Source organism: Terrapene carolina, unplaced genomic scaffold (genome assembly GCF_002925995.2).
Source record: "Terrapene carolina triunguis isolate 2854851 unplaced genomic scaffold, T_m_triunguis-2.0 Scaffold95, whole genome shotgun sequence".
NCBI classification, from domain to species: domain Eukaryota; kingdom Metazoa; phylum Chordata; order Testudines; family Emydidae; genus Terrapene; species Terrapene triunguis.
The window spans coordinates 9,380,425-9,397,578 of record NW_020664446.1 but is presented as its reverse complement, the minus strand read 5'-3'; the positions used below and the strand labels follow the sequence as shown (position 1 = coordinate 9,397,578).

The 17,154-nt window shown below is 40.6% G+C and overlaps 1 protein-coding gene across 1 annotated transcript in view; it reads right to left on the bottom strand.

Annotated features, from left to right (window-relative positions):
• Positions 1-8,847: 8,847 nt before the first annotated feature.
• SHOC2 (SHOC2 leucine rich repeat scaffold protein) overlaps positions 8,848-17,154 on the bottom strand; it is a 105,780-nt gene continuing 97,473 nt past the window's right edge. The window contains exons 8-9 of the mRNA XM_026650961.1: positions 15,187-15,304; positions 8,848-12,953 (exon numbers count right to left, since the gene is read on the bottom strand). Of these exons, the coding sequence (XP_026506746.1) occupies positions 12,745-12,953; positions 15,187-15,304 (327 nt within the window). The 3' untranslated portion in view covers positions 8,848-12,744. The remainder of the gene's footprint in view (positions 12,954-15,186; positions 15,305-17,154) is intronic.

Below are 17,154 nucleotides of genomic sequence, written 5' to 3'. Positions count from 1 at the left end.
ACAGTGCATTTAAAAAGCAGAGTGGTTTCGGAATAGATGTTCAATGAGTATAGAATGCATGCATCTATAAGTCACATTTTGTTCGGTATGTCCTGACTACTGGAAACATTGATTAACGGCTCAAAGAACAAAGAGGACCAGGCCTTCTGTCCTGCCTGCCTCCACTTACCTCCAGCTTCTGGCTGGGGCAGCAAACCACATCCAGCTGGATTTCATAGCTTTCATACTGGCTGGCAGGTACGATTAGATCATCTAGTCTGATCTTTGGTATTTCACAGGCCATTACATTTCACCCAGATACCCCTATATTGACTCCATATTAAACTAAAGCATCTGAGTCCTCAGGAGAGTAAATTGTTATTTGCCACAGGCAGAGAACAAGAGAGACCAGGGTGCTACCAATGTCTGAGGCCCCTGACGTGGCAAGGAATTGTGTAGGTCAGATATGCCCAGATGATGCCAGCAGGCAATCTCCATGCTGTAGGAAGGTAAAAAAAATACCAAGGTCCCTGGCTGTCTCACCAAGGGGAAAATGCATTCCTGATGCCAAATCTGGTGACCAGTTTGACCCTGAGCATGTGAGCAAAGCATATCAGTCAGATGTCTAGAAAAAGAATTCTCTGTACCACCTCAGAGCACCAGACTAGTGTCCTGTCTCCACCTATGGCCAATCTCTGATTCTTCAGAGAAAGGGGGGGGGGGGGAAAGAAAAAAACAACCCACATCAGATTACATCTTGCCAATTGCGTGTCGGTGGAAAGAATTCCTTCCTGACTCCTGCAGATGACTGGCTGAAGCCCTGAAGCATGAGATTTGCTTATAGTCAGAGCTTAACTTAACACAGAGCTGCAAGAGTTATGAGCATATTGAGGGTAAGGCAAGCAATCTTGTTCTCCCCATGTCCCGTGAAGGAAGTGAATGAAAATGGGGGGGAGGGGTCATAGATTCACAGATTCCAAGGCCAGAAGGAACCACACCAATCATCCAGTCAAACCCCTCACACACACAGGCCATAGAATTTCTCCCAGAAGCTGGACTAAACCATATTCTTTAGAAAGATATCTAACATTGTTTTCAAGACTCCACGTAAGGATAAGTCCTCCACCTCCCCTAATGAACTGTTCCAATGTTCAATTACACTCACAGCTAGGAAACTGTCTTATTTCGAAGTTGAACTTCCAGCCATTGGATCTTGTGATGCCTTTGTCAACAATCAGGGCCGGCTCCAGGCACCAGCTTAACAAGCAGGTGCTTGGGGCGGCCAAGGGAGAGGGGCGGCACCTGCGGCAATTCGGGGGCGGCAGGTCCCTCACTCCCTCTAGGAGCGAAGGATCTGCCGCTGAACTGCCACCGCCGATCGCGGCTTTTTTTTTTTTTTTTTTTTGCGCTTGGGGCGGCAGAAATGCTGGAGCCGGCCCTGTCAACAATACTGAAAAGCCCCCCATGATCAGAGCTCTTTTCTGTGTGTAAGAGTCTAGACACAGCGATCAACTCACCTCTCAACCTTCTCTTTGATAAGCTGAATAAATTGAGCACATCATGAGGCTTGTTTTCCAGCCCCAGGATAATTTTTTGTGGCCCTGGTTTCAACTCTCTCTGGCATTTCCAACTCCTTCTTAAAGTGTGGACACCAGAACTGGCCACCGTATTCTAGTAGCAGTCTTACCAATGCTGTTAACAGAAAGACCGTTCCTCTACTTCTGCTTGATGTTATATTCCTCTGTTTATACAGCCAAGAGTCATATTCGCCCTTTCTGCCCCAGCATCCCACTGAGCACTCCTGTTGACGCAATTATCCAGGACCACGCCCAAATCCTTCTCTGAGTCATTGATTTCCGGGACAGTATCCATCCAGTGGGTGTAACCTGCATTCTTGATTCCCATCTGTATTACTTGGCATTTGGCTGTATTAAAATGCATTTTGTTGGCTTGTGACCATTTAACCAGGAAGTTCAGATCACTCAGTGGCAGTAACCCTACCCTTTTCATTATTTACTACCCCACTGATCTGTGTCTCATCTGCAAACGTTACCAGCAAAGATTTTATATGGTCATCCAGATCGCTGATAAAAATATTATATAGAATTGACCAAAAACAGGCCCCTGGGAGAGTCCTCTAGAAACAGTCCCAGTCATTGGTATCTCCCCATTAATACTACATTTGGAGATCAGTGAGCCACTTTTTAATCCTGACCTGTCAATGCCATATAATGCGGGTTTGTAATCAAAATGTTGCATGGTGCGAACTCAAACGCCTTGGAGAAATCCAAGTCTATTATATTAACATAGTGGCAGCAGAGCTGCCTCTAAGACAGAGCTCCACCCTCTTCTGGGAAACAAAGGGCATGTGGGGACCAGGTACTGTCTGCCTCATGCCTCTCCATCTTCAACATGCCTCGTTTTCAGTAGCTTGCACTCCAGCTGCCCTATGCTCTCACTGACCTCCACAATTTCCAGCTTTATCCCCACTTTCCTTCTTCCTCATCTCATTTCCCCGTCTCCTTCACGTTCCTTGCTTCTGCACCTCTCCAAAGTCCACGTCAAACTCCTGCCCATCCCCCCTGCCCCATTACCTCCCGTCGCTTTCTCCTGTCCTCCTGGCTCGACTGCTCTGCTCACACCTTCCCTCTCATCTAGCCCCTTGTCAAGGCTGCTTCCCCACTCTGAACTTTAGGGTACAGGTGTGGGGGCCTGCATGAAAACTTCTAAGCTTAACTACCAGCTTAGATCTGGTCCGCTGCCACCACTCCCAATGTGCTAATTCCCTTCCCTGGGTAGCCTTGAGAGACTCTTCACCAATTCCCTGGTGAATACAGATCCAAACCCCTTGGATCTTAAAACAAGGAGAAATTAACCATCCCCCCTCCTCTCTCCCACCAACTCCTGGTGGATCAAGATCCAACGCCCTTGGATCTAAAAAACAGGGAAAATCAATCAGGTTCTTAAAAAGAAGGCTTTTAATTAAAGAAAAAGATAAAAATCATTTCTGTAAAATCAGGATGGAAAATAACTTTACAGGGTAACCAAACTTAAAGAGCCCAGAGGACCCCCCTCTAGCCTTAGGTTCAAAGTTACAGCAAACAGAGGTAAACACCCTAGTAAAAGGTACATTTACAAGTTGAGAAAACAAAGATAAAACTAACACGCCTTGCCTGGCTGTTTACTTACAAGTCTGAAATATGAGAGACTTGTTCAGAAAGATTTGGAGAGCATGGATTGATGTTTGGTCCCTCTCAGTCCCAAGAGCGAACAACGACCAAAACAAAGAGCACAAACAAAAGCCTCCCCCCCCCACCAAGATTTGAAAGTATCTTGTCCCCTTATTGGTCCTTTGGGTCAGGTGTCAGCCAGGTTACCTGAGCTTCTTAACCCTTTACAGGTAAAAGGATTTTGGAGTCTCTGGCCAGGAGGAATTTTATAGTATTGTACACAGGAGGGCTGTTACCCTTCCCTTTATCCAAAGAAGTGGGCTGTAGCCCACAAAAGCTTATGCTCTAATAAATTTGTTAGTCTCTAAGGTGCCACAAGTACTCCTGTTCTTTTTGCGGATACAGACTAACACGGCTGCTACTCTGAAACCTTTATAGTTATGACACCCGTACCTTCAGGCACACTAACTTTGGCTTCCATGTTGATGGCTCATCCCACCTTCACTGGGTTTCCTTAACTTCCTTATTGAATCTCCAGTTCTGAACCATTTCTTTTACTCAAGGCCTTGACTTGCACTCATCAAGTCTTGTTCTCTCTCTCGCCCCGCAAAATTTTCCAGTTCCTTCCCGCTGCTGTCTTTAATATTGCTCATTGCCATGTCCTTCATTCAGCCTTGCACTGACTTCCAACTCATCAATATCCAGGATTTCTCTACAACTCTCTGTCCCTTAATTCCCTCCATTGATTCCAGGGTGCTTGGACCTCCCCCTCTGTCACCTCTCCATCCATTCCAACACACAAATCTCGTTCCTCAGCTCACATTTCCTTCCTCCACTGATACGACTGGAGAAAATCCAAGGAGTTTACAATCTAAAGAGGCAAAAAAGTAGGAGAGGGATGGGACATGTGGAGTCAGGACATACACTGTTGGTTCAATATTTTTGGCTCTCTCTCCCAGTCCATCTAATTATCACTGCATGGAGAGAAAGGGGATGGGAAAACAGGCCTTGAAGAAGTGTGATCTGAAGCAGGAGAAAATGGAGGCAAAGAACAGGACCAGAAACCATATGGGAAGAGCTTTCAACTAGAGCTGTGCAGAGAAGGTAATTCCATTTTGTGGAAGACTTTGATATGTTGATGTTTGGTTCCATTCCAATTTGGAATGAAACCCCAACATTTCAGAATTCTCCATGAAAGGGAACAGAGCCTCAACCCACCTGGCAGACTACCCCAGGGCCACAGACCCAGAAAACCATGGGGTCTTGTCTCCAATGCAGTCCACTTGGAGGGCTGCCCCACAGCTCCGGACGCAGGAAGCCCAAGCTGACAAGGAGCCAGGAAGTCTCAGAGCTTGAGAGCTACAGCTTCCAGGGGAGCTTTTATATTAATGTTGATGGATTACATGGGCCCAAAGAGTCAAAGGCATTAACATGACCCTGAAACTGTTGAATAAACAGTTTTAAAGAAGGTTCAGGGTTTAGCATACAAAGACCTCAGACTGTTTAGTACCATGGCAAATGTGTTAAACATCTTTAGTGTTTTATTAAAGGCAGAGGAAAAAAGGGAGAAAGGGTTAAAGCATTTGAAACGTAAAGCTTTCATTTTAACATCATCCCTTGTTCCCTTTCCCTGGAGAGGGTTTTTACATGGAACCCTCCCCTTACCACCTCTTGAATGCTATTAACGATGGTAATAACCAACTTCTTTTTTTTGCAAAAGAGCAGCTGAGATGGGCCGGTGGTGTCAGTGTTTCTGTGATTGTTAAAGTCTGATTCCCTTTCCTAGAAGACAAAACAAAACAAATACACACAAAAGGTGAAAGCAAAGAACAGCAAAGACAGAAACTGCATTTTCTAGCTCTGGTGTTGACTCTCACTTGCAACCTCACTGCTGAAAAACCAAAGGCACAGCACTCAGTCTTAGCCACTCTGAGACTTGCCAAACTTGTACCAGCGTCAGGCTGTTTCGGGAGGGTGGGTATTGCTTTTAACTGCCTCTTTCTGGTCACAGCAGTGTTGCAAAATATACAGTCTTGGCAAACTGAGCCAGACTCTTATTAAACAGAAGACAAAAGGAGAATAGGATAGAGAAGAAATAGGCGGGGAAAGAAAAAGGACACAAAGTAGGTGAGGACAGAAAGTGTCAGATCTCAGCTGATAGTGAGAATTTAGCTGGAGCTGGTGGAGGTGGCAGTGACCTTCAATCTGTCACTTTTTTGCATCTCTTCCCCTCAACATTTGTTGTTATAGGTTATTGTGACATTTTATTCACTTTCACTCACTTTTCACAGTTGAGCTCACAATTAGGGTACCTTTGTAGGCCCAATTATCACACAGACCCAGGCTTTGTGGCAGCCTGCCAGGTGAGCGGAAGAGGCACTTCGGAGGATAATTAACATCACGGTGCAGGGTGCCGGCTGGTCTCACAAACTGTTATTATACCCTTATTCCAAACCATCATCACTTTACACTGCCAATCTAATTACCTCCTGCTCTCAAGATTTTCTCTTCCTGCAGAAGTTGACTAAGATGACTGGTAAATTAGCTTTGGTGCCATCTGATTTGCTTGACCCATGGGTCTAAGTCCAGCTATGGTTAGGAGACTGTTTTTTTTCCCGTTGATGCTCTCTACTCCTGGTGACAGACAGTGGTCAGCTGTCCATGGTTTTACTTCTAGATCTGCAATCTTTGATACAGGTGACCATGTCCTGCCCGACTAAGGTGCAGCGGAAGAGACTCCTATTCAGTGGTTCTGCTCTTTCCTACTTGATGTGTTTGAAAGAGTAGCGGTGGTGTATTTTTCATGCTCAACAAGCTCTCTCTCAGGTGTTGCTGTGCAATTTTCCATTCTGTTGCCCCTTTTATTTTATTGTCTACGCACCAACAACATGCCTTGTCTTGTACAATTTTTTTTTAAAATCCCATTAGGCACCTATTGACATTTTTAGGTGCCTAAATACATTTAAATATCTGGCTCAGGGTCACTTAAGGCCTTGATTGGGTAAGGAACCCTGTATGAGTACAGGGTCCTAGATAATCCTCTCACCCCACATTCCTTCCTAGCATTTGGGATCACCAAAAGGAACTCATTTAAGAGATCCAAACTTCAGACTTGCAGGCCAATGATATAGTGTTTATGATGGAGGATGCCAGAAACTGGAACTTTATTCATTTTTCACACTAGGCAATTTCTTGAAATTCAGGACCTGGCACAATGCCCATCAGTTCACTTTACCCAAAAATTATTTGAAGCAGCAGCAGATCATGATTGGTTGGGGATACTGCTTCTGAGTTCCATTAAGTCTCCGTGGTTACTGAGGATAGTCTAGCTGATGCCAATTATCAGCAGTCTGTTACTAATTCCAGTGGTGGTGGTTTTCAAGGGGGCACGTCTTAAATACAAAATTTTTCTGAGAGGGATCCAGTAAATAAAGAAAATGTAAAACTAAGTGATGTCCTGTGAGAAACCACCACCACAGAAAAGGAAAGCAAGAGCATTTCAAGAAAGAGAACACAACAAAAATGGAGATTTATAAATGGTTTCAGAAAATTCTGAACATTAAAAGCATAAGAAAGGCCAATTAAAATATGAATAGCTCTCCTGTCAAGCAATGTTAAAGCCATATCTTCCAGCACCGTGGATTTCTCCAATAGCATGAAACAGTGCTTCTACTACTAGTATAGATATTTCCTCTCATTGTGTTTTAATCAATGAACTATTTTAATACGTTGAAGTTGTTTAAAATGAGGGCAACTTCTATTTGTCTCAAAATTAACTGCAGGAGATAGTGTGATTCTTGCTATTATGGTTAATTCAATAAAGCATAACAACTGCTGCAGTAGTTTCTATATAACAGATTTAACCCAAAATTGATCATTTTGTAATGGGATCATTGTCCATGAATAGAATACTTGACATTTATCTTTAGAGCCCATTACGTGCTTTAACTAATTCATTTTCACGAAATTCCTGTATTATCCCTATTTTATAGATGGGGAAGTTGACACACTAAGAGGTGAAGTGACCTGCCAAAGGCCACCATGGATGGGAAAGAGGATCAGAGCTGGGATTAGAACACAGGAGTCCCTGGCTCAGGTTGCTAAATCACTCATAGTATAAAGATTGACATACAAGTGAAAGATGTAATACTATAATTATCAGACACTTTGGCCAGGTCCTCAGCTGGTGTAAACTGGCATAGCTCCATTGACTTCAGTGCAGCAGGGCTCAAATACTACAGTGATGAGTGGCAGAGATACCTTTATGCTAGTTGAGAATCTGGCTCACTATTTTAAAAATACTCAACTATGATAAGCATTTTGATGAGGGGGGAGGGGTTGGCGGGGAGCGGCAGGGGTTGCATCAAACTTGAACCCTTAAGATGTTCTCATTTCAAACAAGTATTAAGCACTCTCTTTTTGGTTTGCAGAACATGATGTAAATATTTACTACTTGAAACACCGAATATGTATCATATGAGCTACACATACTTGCAAGATAACTTTCAAAGCTACATAATATCACTTTGAAAATGTTTTCTTTTATTAAATCAAATATTAAATCCAGGTGATTTCTTGTCTCTTAAGAACTGTAGTTCCACATCTGTTTTCATGTATGTGGTTATTTGGAACTCATTTTGCACTAAAATCCATAGTCATGGTTTCTTTTTCCCTCTAAAGAGAATGATCCTATATTGTTTTCTTTGCGCCTTACTATACAATAATATAACATGAAAGTAAAAGGTTTTACCAACATTTGCTTTATAAAGGTGTGCAATTTACATTTTTATGTTTAGAGCAGTTACTGTCATGCAATTTTTGAAGTATAAGTTTCCTGATATCAGTATACATTAAACTTCATATTTTACTTGGAAAAACATCTTCAAAAGAGTGAAGAGGTATATAATGAAAATGCAGTTCTCAATCATTTTTGTGACACTGCGAAAGTATGATTTACATCCAGGTTAAGTTAGATTTTAACACTAGAAAACTTTCAAAAGACTCAGTGGCAGCTCATTTACAAATATACTATTTATAATGAATGCATTGATACAGAATGACATTTATAAAAAAGCAAGGCAATCTTTTATATTATAGACATAACAATCAACATTACAATAATTCAGATTAAAAGTACATTTTTTGTAGACTGTTTACACTTTTGTTTAGCTTTTGACCACAAATTAATGTGGTCAGGTATTTTTCCACAGCAAAAATCCTGTGCGGACCTGTTTAAGACCTAAACATCAGAATAATAAACATAGTCTTCTGATCGCTAGAATAAAAACAAAAACCGTTAGATACTGTTTGTAGATACTATCATTTGTTTGTAATTGTCCTAACTGTGCCTTTTAAGTTTGTGTGTTGTGCAAATTACTGCCAACTGTACGTCTAATTAAAAGCAAGTTCTGGCATGCCGATTAAAGATACAATTGAGGTGCAATATTGACTATACAAAAATACTCTGCTGCATTCAGATTCCTTAATAATACAAAAGACATGTCCTCCCTTGATATGTTATGATTTTGTATTGATCCTTAAGAGAGAAACAAGGAAAGGAAGAAACGTCTGATAAAAGGTTTTCCATTAAAAATGGTATTCTGCACACTTCCAGGATTACAGATGGTACTTGAAGTTTTTGCTTTTTAGGCGCTGCAATTACTAACCAGCTGGACAATGTTTCTAAGTCCTGTTTTTAAAAACCATTTAAGTGAACAAACTTTATTGTTCTTTCAAGAAGCTTGAGCACATGATTTCTTACACAACGTTAACAAACAAAACTGCACAAAAAACCTAAAACCAAAAGAGGCACTGAAGCATCAAATATTCTACAATACTAAGTTGTTTTAAAATAAAGTAACATGGATTTAAGAGTTTCCAATAGCATCGGGCAAGTTAAAAAAGGCCAGGTGTGCAACCATATGACCAAACTGCACGGGGTGTGTTCAGCTAGATGTTTTTGTTTAGGAAATTAAATGTGAGGTGGCCAGAGAGGGAACATTATTATTTTTATAGTGTTTATGAAAACCAAGCATTTTCAAAGCCAAGAGTTAGCAGCCAAATTTCTATTTAGTCAATTTAAACACAATATAACTTGTTTCAAAACTAAAAGTCATATTGCCAGTTATTCTTCCTTTACATTTAATCAATGTTTTAAAAAAGACAACCCTTATGATCAGTTTTATACTTATCAGAGTACCATAATACTATACTCTGTAGCATGGTATTTTGCTTGTGTTAATCAAGGCATAGTTCATGATAGTGTCCTATAAATACAAGTGCTGATACTTCCACAGGCAGGCAATAGAGGTCATGATTTGATTTGCACCCAGATTTCTAAAGATTGTCACATTTTTTATAATCTCTTCTTATTTATTTCAGAGATAGCACTACCCAGAACAGTATCGCAAGGGACAAAAGTTTTAACAGAAATCTGGCTCACCCCTTTGACCATCCTAGTCTTAAAAAGTACCCACAGAACTTCTTTACTCCATCTTGCTCATGCTTCAATACCATATATTTGTCTGGACTGAGTTCTTTCTTCTCATTTTTAATTTAATCCGCATGATCCAAAATTCTTAAACATATATACAAACGAACACAAATCCCACTGAATGGCATTGGGCATTAAAGACAACCTAAAAACTGTACTTAGTTAACAGATGCAAAATGCAACATCCTGGAAAATTAAAAAAAGTTGTCAGGTTATAGAATTGTTTTAAATGATCAAGGTGTTAGATAAATAGCTGAGGGACTAATAACATTTATACATTAAAGCTTATTCCAAGCAATGATACTCACCCATTTAACACCAAAATTAAATAACTCATTTCATAAGGAAACGTCTTTGAATTCTTTGCACCAGAACTTAATATCTCACGTTGTTTTACTCACACTCCCTCTAGACATTGCAAGAAGGATTCACTTCAAAAAGTACAAAATTAAATTCCCAAACGAGACTCAGGAGTATTTGGCATTGAAGTTACTATTTTAGCACAAGGATACATTGAAAAATATCCTGTTTTGAACATAGCTATGTTTTAATTCATTACTTTACTCCTACAAGTGTAATGGAGACTTTTTTTTAAGAGTGTAAAAAGTATTTTTGGTAAGCCAACGTCTCATCCAACCAAGTGTTTGGAAGAGGGGGTCAGCTCCAATTGTACAGTCATTAACCATGTACCTCAACAAGATGAATAAACCAGATCAAAATATTTACATACTAAACAATCTTAATTCCGTAAATGCAGCCCAACAGCACCTATATCTGACTGTTTAGCAGTGGCAATGGAAACGCTTCAGGAGGAGGCAGCCTGCTATTAGATGCCCTATTATTTGAAACTTTTAAGAAGCATCTAAAATGACTCCTCTTGGGCTAGTTTCCTACTGTAATACACACCTAAAATCTTGCTCTATTGTAACAGATTGAGACATGAGTTGTCTTATAAGTTAAAGGGCAAATTCTCTCATCAAAAATGGGATTGGGGTGCAAATGGGGAACACAACTGATATGCTTTAAGACACAGGGGCAGCCACCTTTATTTTAAGGAATCGTATTAATCAAAAACTGTTTTCCCAAGTGAACTGAGGGAGCAAGAAGTAGGTTTCAGCAGTAAATTCAGAAGTTAGATTACAGTCTTCAAAGCTACACATTTCAGCTTTCATATTTTAACACTTTACTGCTGAAAAAGATTCTCTCCAGACAGAGCTGTAATAACTAGTTTCTTTTATAAACTAAAATCTAAACTGAAAAGCTACAGTAGATGTAAAAAATAAGGGAGGGGAACGGATATTACTTGGTAAAATCCAGTGACATCTACAATAGTTTTACAGCACGTTTGAGCCCTCTACCGTTTTATATCTCCACCTGCCTTCCATTTAAAAGTTGTTCCTTGTTAATGAAAAGACATCAGACAAAACAGAATGCAAGTTACTGTTAATGCTGGAAAAACTAGACCAAAGGCAGCACATAAAATTAAGCTTGTCTAAAAGCCCAAAATTATACTCCCCCAAACTTCTGCATGTGAAATAGACTTTTTCTGTCATCAATTGATTTAATTTTGTTCAAAAGATACAGTCATCTCTAAAGCACAATAATCCAGCAGCAATTCCATTATAAAGAGTATAAATTGGACAGTTTAGTCAACATCTGAAATGTAACTGCCTTTAGAGTTTCCATCTTCTTAAAGAAAAGGTCATCTTAAACTGGCAATGCAAGTGGAGTGACAGTATCTCTTTCACTGCAGCATCTTTAGCTTTCTAAGCAGCCAAGCAAATTCAAATCAAATCGCCTGTGAACCACTTACAGTATTTCTACTGAGCTATCAACATCTGTGCACAAATGAAAAGGTGCCTCTTTTTAACAGAACGTTCTTTAATACTGAAATTGACAGGATGAGATTAAAAAAAATAGATGTGGTACTGAACTGAATATTTTGAAGCAAGTGCCCCAGCTGTGGGGAAAAGTGCATTTAGTTCAGCAGCAAAACAGCACAGTGTGAAGCGATTGTGCTTGGACACAGAAGTTCCATAATGGAAGGAGGTACAAGGCAAGTCAAGATATAAAACCATAGTACGTTGTTAACCAACCTTAAAACTTACATATATTGCAGTGTTTAAAAGTAAGACATTCATTTATTGTACAAGGACTATGAGGAATCCTTAAAATTGCCTGTTGTCGTTTATGACCCAACACTATAACAAAAAAAGATAATATATATTATTTCCTTGCCATTCAACTATACTGTTAGACCTTATGAATCTGTAATTTCACAAAACAAAAACTGCTCTTCACTGAGACTATTCAATATTTTTACCAATCTGAAAAGGTTACTTGTGCTAGAAAAGACCAACCACAAAAGGCTCAGTTCAGATATGTTATGCCCACAACTGATAACTCAGGGAAGCAAGACTTACAAGAATTCAAGCTTTTTTGACTGCATCTTTTCCACCTACCAGTTGTTTTGATGAGTAAGTATTTTTAGTATACAAACCAGCTGATAAAAATTCTTCAACAGAAGCATATAAATTCTAGATTGATTAAAACAGAGCAAATCAAAACAAAACAAAATCCAGTGATTTACTCTGACTGTAAACAATATAAAAACACCGCTTGTTTCAAATCTCAAAATAAATTAAAGAAAATCCCACCAACTTCAGGATGTGTGACCCTACCAGGTTTTGACACACAGGAGAGGGAGGAAAACAGAAAAGAAAAGTTCACCATAAAAGATTGCGCATTTTTTGCTAACTGAAAGTAGATCTAAGTAAAAACTACTCTTGTCCCTTAAATTTAACAACTTTTGAATTCGCTGGCAATTGCTTTAAGTGAACTGGCATTTCCAGATTACTCAGACAAACATCCACCAAATTCAGCAAAGAAAACTTACACAAGCATTTTTACAGAATAAAAAAAATCTAAATGGCTATGATTCCTCTATTAGCAGAAACACATAATGCAGTCTTAAATTTGCCTTTTTATATTATTTATATATTTTTATATATAATATAATATTATATGTATATTATATTATATATAATGACAACATTAATGCAGTTTGTATTTTGTACAGTGTATGGGACAATCCAATTTACATCAGACCATGGCACGATATGGTCCCTGCATTTTTAGGAACTGAATGATGAAGGAGGGTCCCCCAGCAACGATCTGAGGTGGAAGGTGGCTGAGTGGGCAGTTCTCAATACTCATTATTGACAGTTTGCTGCAGAGCGCCAGCTCAAAGGGAAGGCTGTGCAGATTGGGGTTGTCATTCAAATACAGTTCTTCCAGATTCTCCAGTGTACCTGGTTAAAATAAAACATTCATCAATATAAAAGTAAATATCCCTTTTGTTTCACATGGCTTATAACATGTGAGTAGAAGCTTTCAAACTCACAAGGGAAATTCAATTGGAAATTCTCTACCAGGGAAACAACCCATGTCCACTTCTATTTTTAAGCATACCAACCTCCTTGCCCACAGGTGTCTAAGTAAGAGTCACATTCAGCTCAATTCTCTGTAGTGATGGTCACTGCAAGGTTTCCACTCAAAGTGTGATTGCTACATAAATCAACCAATATGATGTGCTAGACAGCAGAGTAACATTCTCTTTCTTGCCAATGCTTACCTATCTTGGACGCCAAACAGCCAAACTAGATAACTGTATATCCCTATCTATAGGGAATACAATCTATATATCATGTATCAAAGGGGTAGCTGTGTTAGTCTGGATCTGTAAAAGCAGCAAAGAGTCCTGTGGCACCTTATAGACTAACAGACGTATAGGAGCATGAGCTTTCGTGGGTGAATACCCACTTCTGCATCCAAAGAAGTGGGTATTCACCCACGAAAGCTCATGCTCCAATACATCTGTTAGTCTATAAGGTGCCACAGGACTCTTTGCTGCTCCTACAGATCAGGTATACCATAAGCACTGCTCCTGTTCTGAGGGCCAGCTCCACTTTAGATTAATAAAAATGGTTAAAAAAAAAGTTCATTATGGCAGGATAGTATTGCACTATTGGTTTGTCAAAGCTTCCCAGTGATGTAGAATTGGGGACATTGGCGGGAGCATTAACTGAGCAAAGACAGGTTTACACAGAGTAATTCTTTAAGGGAGCGAGTGGCGTGTGGAAAATGATGTACTTGGACACATACCGCAAAATACCGATAAGAGTTTCAATGCTAATTGGAAGTAGGTATTGTTAGAATTCTTTTACTATTATTTGTATTACTGTAGTTACGATTAGCAGAATTTTTTCTATCATATAACAGTTCACAGTCGCAGAGTCAGTAATGAGAATATGTAAATCTCTACTGAATACTCCTGTTGCCTTACAACACTCACCTCTTGGTGAAACATCAAAGACCTAGAGGAGAAGCAGAGAGGGTGACAGGAGTATTAGAGGGTTAAAGAGCGTGTTGAGGGAAGGAAAGGTTTCAGGACCACTGGTGGACTGGGAGAGCGTGCGAAAGGTTCAGAGTACAAGCGGGGAACCACATGTAGAATCTGAGGAAGACTGGGGAGCCAGGGTGAGAGATTGCAAAGCAGAAAGGGCAGAGTTGAGCAGAACTTGAGCACTATCTGATGATTCTACATGAGGCAATCAAATTTGAAAACTTTAATAACCAGTCTCTACACTTCACTAGAGTGCTTTAAACATAGTAATTTATTTTAACTCTATAGATTAGAGCATAAGGCACCTGAGCGCAACTAATTTATGATCTAGAATGCATAGGGCCAGGTTTAGCTGAGATTTGGCCCTTCTGACTCCAACACATGTGCAAGATTTGCACTGGCTGTGATGGTGTTTCACTGGAGGTGCTGGGACCGCTGAAGCATCTCTGTTTCCCTCTTCTCTAGCTGTGTGGCACTGTATTTCTCACTCGTTTTCTTGGTGTTTAGGTCTCTGTTTTTTAATTCTCTTTCCTCTCCTTTCCCTGTATTTCCTTCTCCCCTTCTCTTGTCTCAGCAAGGCAAGCAGCAGTGTGGTGATATGCAAATGGCAAGATTTGTAGAAGGAAAGTGCCTCTCCTAGATTCCCTCTGCAACCCCTTCCCTCACACAAAATTTTACTTCTGCAGTGTGGCCAGAAAGAAAAGTCATAGGATTAGTCTGATTCCTTTCCTACTGAGTCTTTACAAGGAAATGGTTGGAAAGGAAAGTTGACTAACACTGACTGGCATTGCACAATCCTATAAATTTCTCTTTAGCACAGTGAGTGAAGAGTTTGATAGAGAAGGAAACTACTTAATCCAAGTCAGTTTCCCTCTACAAGTTCTTCACACACAAGGTAATTAATCAGAAAAAGCCAAGTAATTTCTCTCACGAAAATAGAGAAAGCATGTAATATTGTAGTGCTGGCAGAAATTTCAAGCAGGGGTGCATACCTCCTCACAATAAAAGTTTCTCCTTGAATTTTGTGGCCTCTGTTTCTGAATACAATAAATTCCTATCATTTTGTGTCTCCCAGAGGTATTTGAAGGTTATTGCTTAACCATACCGAATATTTATATTTATCAGAAATAGCACCTTACCAATTTCTTCAGGAAGGTGTGTGAGAAGATTCTCTCCTAGCCCAAGATGTGTCAGATTGATGAGGTGACCAATTCCTCTTGGAAGGGTGGTCAACTGATTATTAGTCAAGACCAATTTCTGGTGGAGAAATAAATTCTTAAAATTACTAACAGTGCCTTCAAACAGCTGAGTAACATCAGAAAACGTAGCTATTGAATAGACAGATTGTATTTCTAGCATAAGGAGGGAAATCTCTAGTTCTCTATGGCATTCAAATTCTCTCTTAAATATTATTAATCTTAACAATAAACAACATGCACTTTTAACCAAGAATATAAAGGCACTTCATAAGCTTTACTGAAACCTCAGGACAATTCTGCGAAGTCTATTATTTTATTCATTTTATACATGGTCAAATTGGGGCAGAGAAGAGAAGTTACTAACTGTAACTGGAGGTTCTTCGAGATGTGTGGTCCCTATCTGTATTCCATACATAGGCACACATGTACCTGAGTCTGGAAGTTTTTCCAAGCAGTGTCTGTTGATCTGCACACACACAATATCTCCACTCGTGCTCCTGACCCAGGGTATGAAGGGTCAATGCCACTCTATTTCCTCTTGTTACTGCAATGTAATCAAGTCCAAAGCAGAGGGGATGGAGGGCGGGTAGTGGAATACAGATCGGGACCACACTTCTTGAAGAACCTCCAGTTACAGTAAGTAACCTCGTCTTTTTCCTGTGCAGCTCCCCATGTGTATTCCACACGTGAGTGACTTGCAAGCAGTGATCAACGTGGAGGTGGGCGCAAAGAGGCTGGCAGCAGAGCTGTTTGTAAGATGGTCCTTCCTACTGCCACATCCATGGCTGTCTCGAGTCAGGGAATAGTGTGCGGCCAGATTGCCAAGTCGCAGCTTTGTAAATGTCCCACAATGGGATGCCAGATAAGAATGCCATGGAGGCTGCTTGCGGTCATGTGGAGCGAGCTGTAACACTCCCGAGAGGGGGAAGTTTTGCTATCTTATAGCATTTTAGCATGCATCCCCACTTAGAAATTCTCTGTGAGGATATGGCTTGCCCCTTAATATTTCTACTATGGTGACAAACAGTCAACTTTCTAGTGGGCTTGGTTCTTTGCAGGTAGAACGCCAGGGCACGTCTGATATCAAGGGACTATAGTTTCTTGTCCTCAGGAGAGGCATGAGGTTTTGGAAAAATATAGGTAAGTGAATTGATTGGCTGATCTGGAATTCGGACACAATTTTGGGGAGGAATTTGGGGTGTAGCCAGAGGGAGACCTTCTTCTTGTGGAATACTGTGTAGAGAGGGTCTGCCATCATGGCCACTAGCTTACTGACCCTTCTGGCCAAAGTGATGGCTACCAAGAATGCCACTTCCATGGAGAGGTGGGTCATGGCACAGGCTGCCATAGGTTCGAAGAGCAGCCCTGTGAGAGCTGACAGGACGAGGTTAAGGTCCCACTGGGGTGTGGGTTTGATGACCGGTGAGAAGGTTCTGATCAAGCCTTTCATAAACCGCACTGTCGTCGGGTGCGTGAAGATATAGCATCCCTCTACTGGGGGAAGGAAAGCGCTAATCGCTGCTAGGTGTGCACGCTGCGACCTAAGGGCTAAACCTGATGTTTTCAGGGCGAGGAGATAGTTGAGGATAACCTGAATGCCCAAGCAGAGAAGTGGCGTCTGTAGTAAGAGGAGGCCCTGAGAGATAAACCTTGGTATCAGAGGCCTGGTATGAGGCCTAAGGCCTGAACTAAAGTAATGGTCAAGACTTTGCTAACATAAAGCAAAGTTAAGCTGTGAGCCAGAGGCAGGCCCTGCTCACAGAAGCTGGCAAGGAAAGGGCTGATGCTGCAAAAAGATACATACCTAAAAAGTACTGAACACTAGATATTAAAACACTCCTATACTGGAACATTCCACAGATAACATGGAACAGGCCGACCCATCCCAATGACAGGGGCAAAAGGGTA